General features: G+C 39.1%; 1 protein-coding gene across 1 annotated transcript; it reads left to right on the top strand.

The window, feature by feature from the left end:
* The first annotated feature begins 483 nt into the window (after positions 1–483).
* Positions 484–1,652, top strand: LOC134280224 (uncharacterized). The gene is made up of 2 exons (XM_062762637.1): positions 484–1,065; positions 1,314–1,652. The coding sequence occupies exons 1-2, from the start codon at positions 484–486 to the stop codon at positions 1,650–1,652; spliced, it is 921 nt and encodes a 306-aa protein (XP_062618621.1).

Here is a 1,652-nt window from a genome sequence, read left to right as displayed (position 1 = left end):
ACCGCTGTGGTACAGATGCACTGTGATACGTGTCTTGTCAACCTATGTAAGGCCTGTGTGGGAGATCACTTCTCTACTGATCTCTCAAAACCGCATAAAATTGTTGCCTTCAAGGACAGGAAATCCACCCCTCTTTACCCAGCATGTTCATTCCATGCCAAAGACCAATGTACAATGTACTGTAATCAATGTGACATTCCTGTTTGTACGAAGTGCATTGCATCTCATCAACACCTGGGTCATAAATTATCAGAAATCTTACAAGTTGTGGATGAAAAAAAGGAAAAGATTATCAAAGAAAGAACTGAATTAAATGAAACAATTTATCCCATCTACCAGGACATAGCCTCTGATGTACAGAATAGAATGAGTCAGTTAGAAAAGGAATATGGAGATCTCTCAACAGCCATAACAAAACATGGAGAGGACTGGCACAGAGAAATTGACAAACTTGTCAAGAAACTTAAAGCTGAAGTTGATGGGATGAAAAACACTCAGTTACAAACTCTACAGAAACATCTGGATGAAATAAACAAGACAATGTCTGACATCAAGGATGAAATTAATTCAGTTGATCTTGCCGAGGATTCTAATAATATTTCAAAGCTGTTTAGTATTATTCTCAATGTAGATAAATATAGAAATCTTCCACAAAATATTCAACCATCTCTACCTAAATTTGTTCCTGGCAAAATTATTGGAGAAGAACTCCAAAAAATATTTGGAACCCTATCATCAAGTTTTTTGGCATCAGATAAACATGGCTACAGCATAAAGACAACACAGAAAGCACTAGAAGCTGGATCCACTCCTCAGGTCAAACAGCTGCTTGATAAACCAGAGATTATCACCACCATAGATACTGGGTATAGAGTACTTTACAATGTGGCCTGTGTGAGCGTTGAAGATATCTGGACAAGTGGAAATGACAACACCATGAAACTCTACAGCATTAATCAGGGATCACTTCTCAAGACAATCACAACAAAGTCATGGAACACACCAGTAGACATAGCAGCGGCAAAAAGTGGAGATCTGGTTTTTATTGATGATAGTGATAGAACTGTGAACATTGTGAAGAATGAGAAGATAGAGGAGTTGATCAGACTACAGAACTGGATACCTCAGGGTGTCTGCAGTACCTCCTCTGGTGACCTCCTGGTTATCATGGACAGTGATGATTACGAACAAAAGTTGTTCGGTACTCTAGCTACAAAGAGAAACAAACCATTCAGTTTGATGATCAAGGTAAGCTAATTTATTCATCACCAACACTTGTTTTCATATTTGATAAATTCTGGTACATAACTGAGAACAGGAACCTGGATATCTGTGTGTCTGACAATGGAGCTAGAGCAGTAGTGGTTGTCAATCAGGCCGGGAGACTGAGATTTAGGTACACTGGACATTCTCCTGCTCCAAAGAATAAACCATTCGATCCACGAGGAATCACCACAGACAGTCAGAGTCACATCCTTTCAGCTGATTATAACAATGACTGTGTCAACATCATAGACCAGGATGGACAGTTCCTCCGTTACATAGACTGTGGACTGAGTAAACCCTGGGAACTGTGTACAGATACATATGACAATCTGTTTGTTGCTCAATTCAGGAAACAGAAAGTGAAGAAAATCAAATATCTCCAGTAA

The sequence above is a fragment of the Saccostrea cucullata genome, unplaced genomic scaffold (genome assembly GCF_032062105.1).
Source record: "Saccostrea cucullata isolate Sc308-1 unplaced genomic scaffold, CSIRO_AGI_Scuc_v1 ctg5439, whole genome shotgun sequence".
Taxonomy (NCBI): Eukaryota; Metazoa; Mollusca; class Bivalvia; order Ostreida; family Ostreidae; genus Saccostrea; species Saccostrea cuccullata.
This window is presented reverse-complemented; position numbering and strand designations above follow the sequence as displayed.

Coding starts and splice junctions, on each gene's coding strand:
- LOC134280224 (XM_062762637.1), top strand. CDS start 484: ATGAAAAACACTCAGTTACAAACTCTACAGAAACATCTGGATGAAATA. Junction 1,066..1,313: donor TTGATGATAGTGATAGAACT/GTGAACATTGTG, acceptor TACATAACTGAG/AACAGGAACCTGGATATCTG.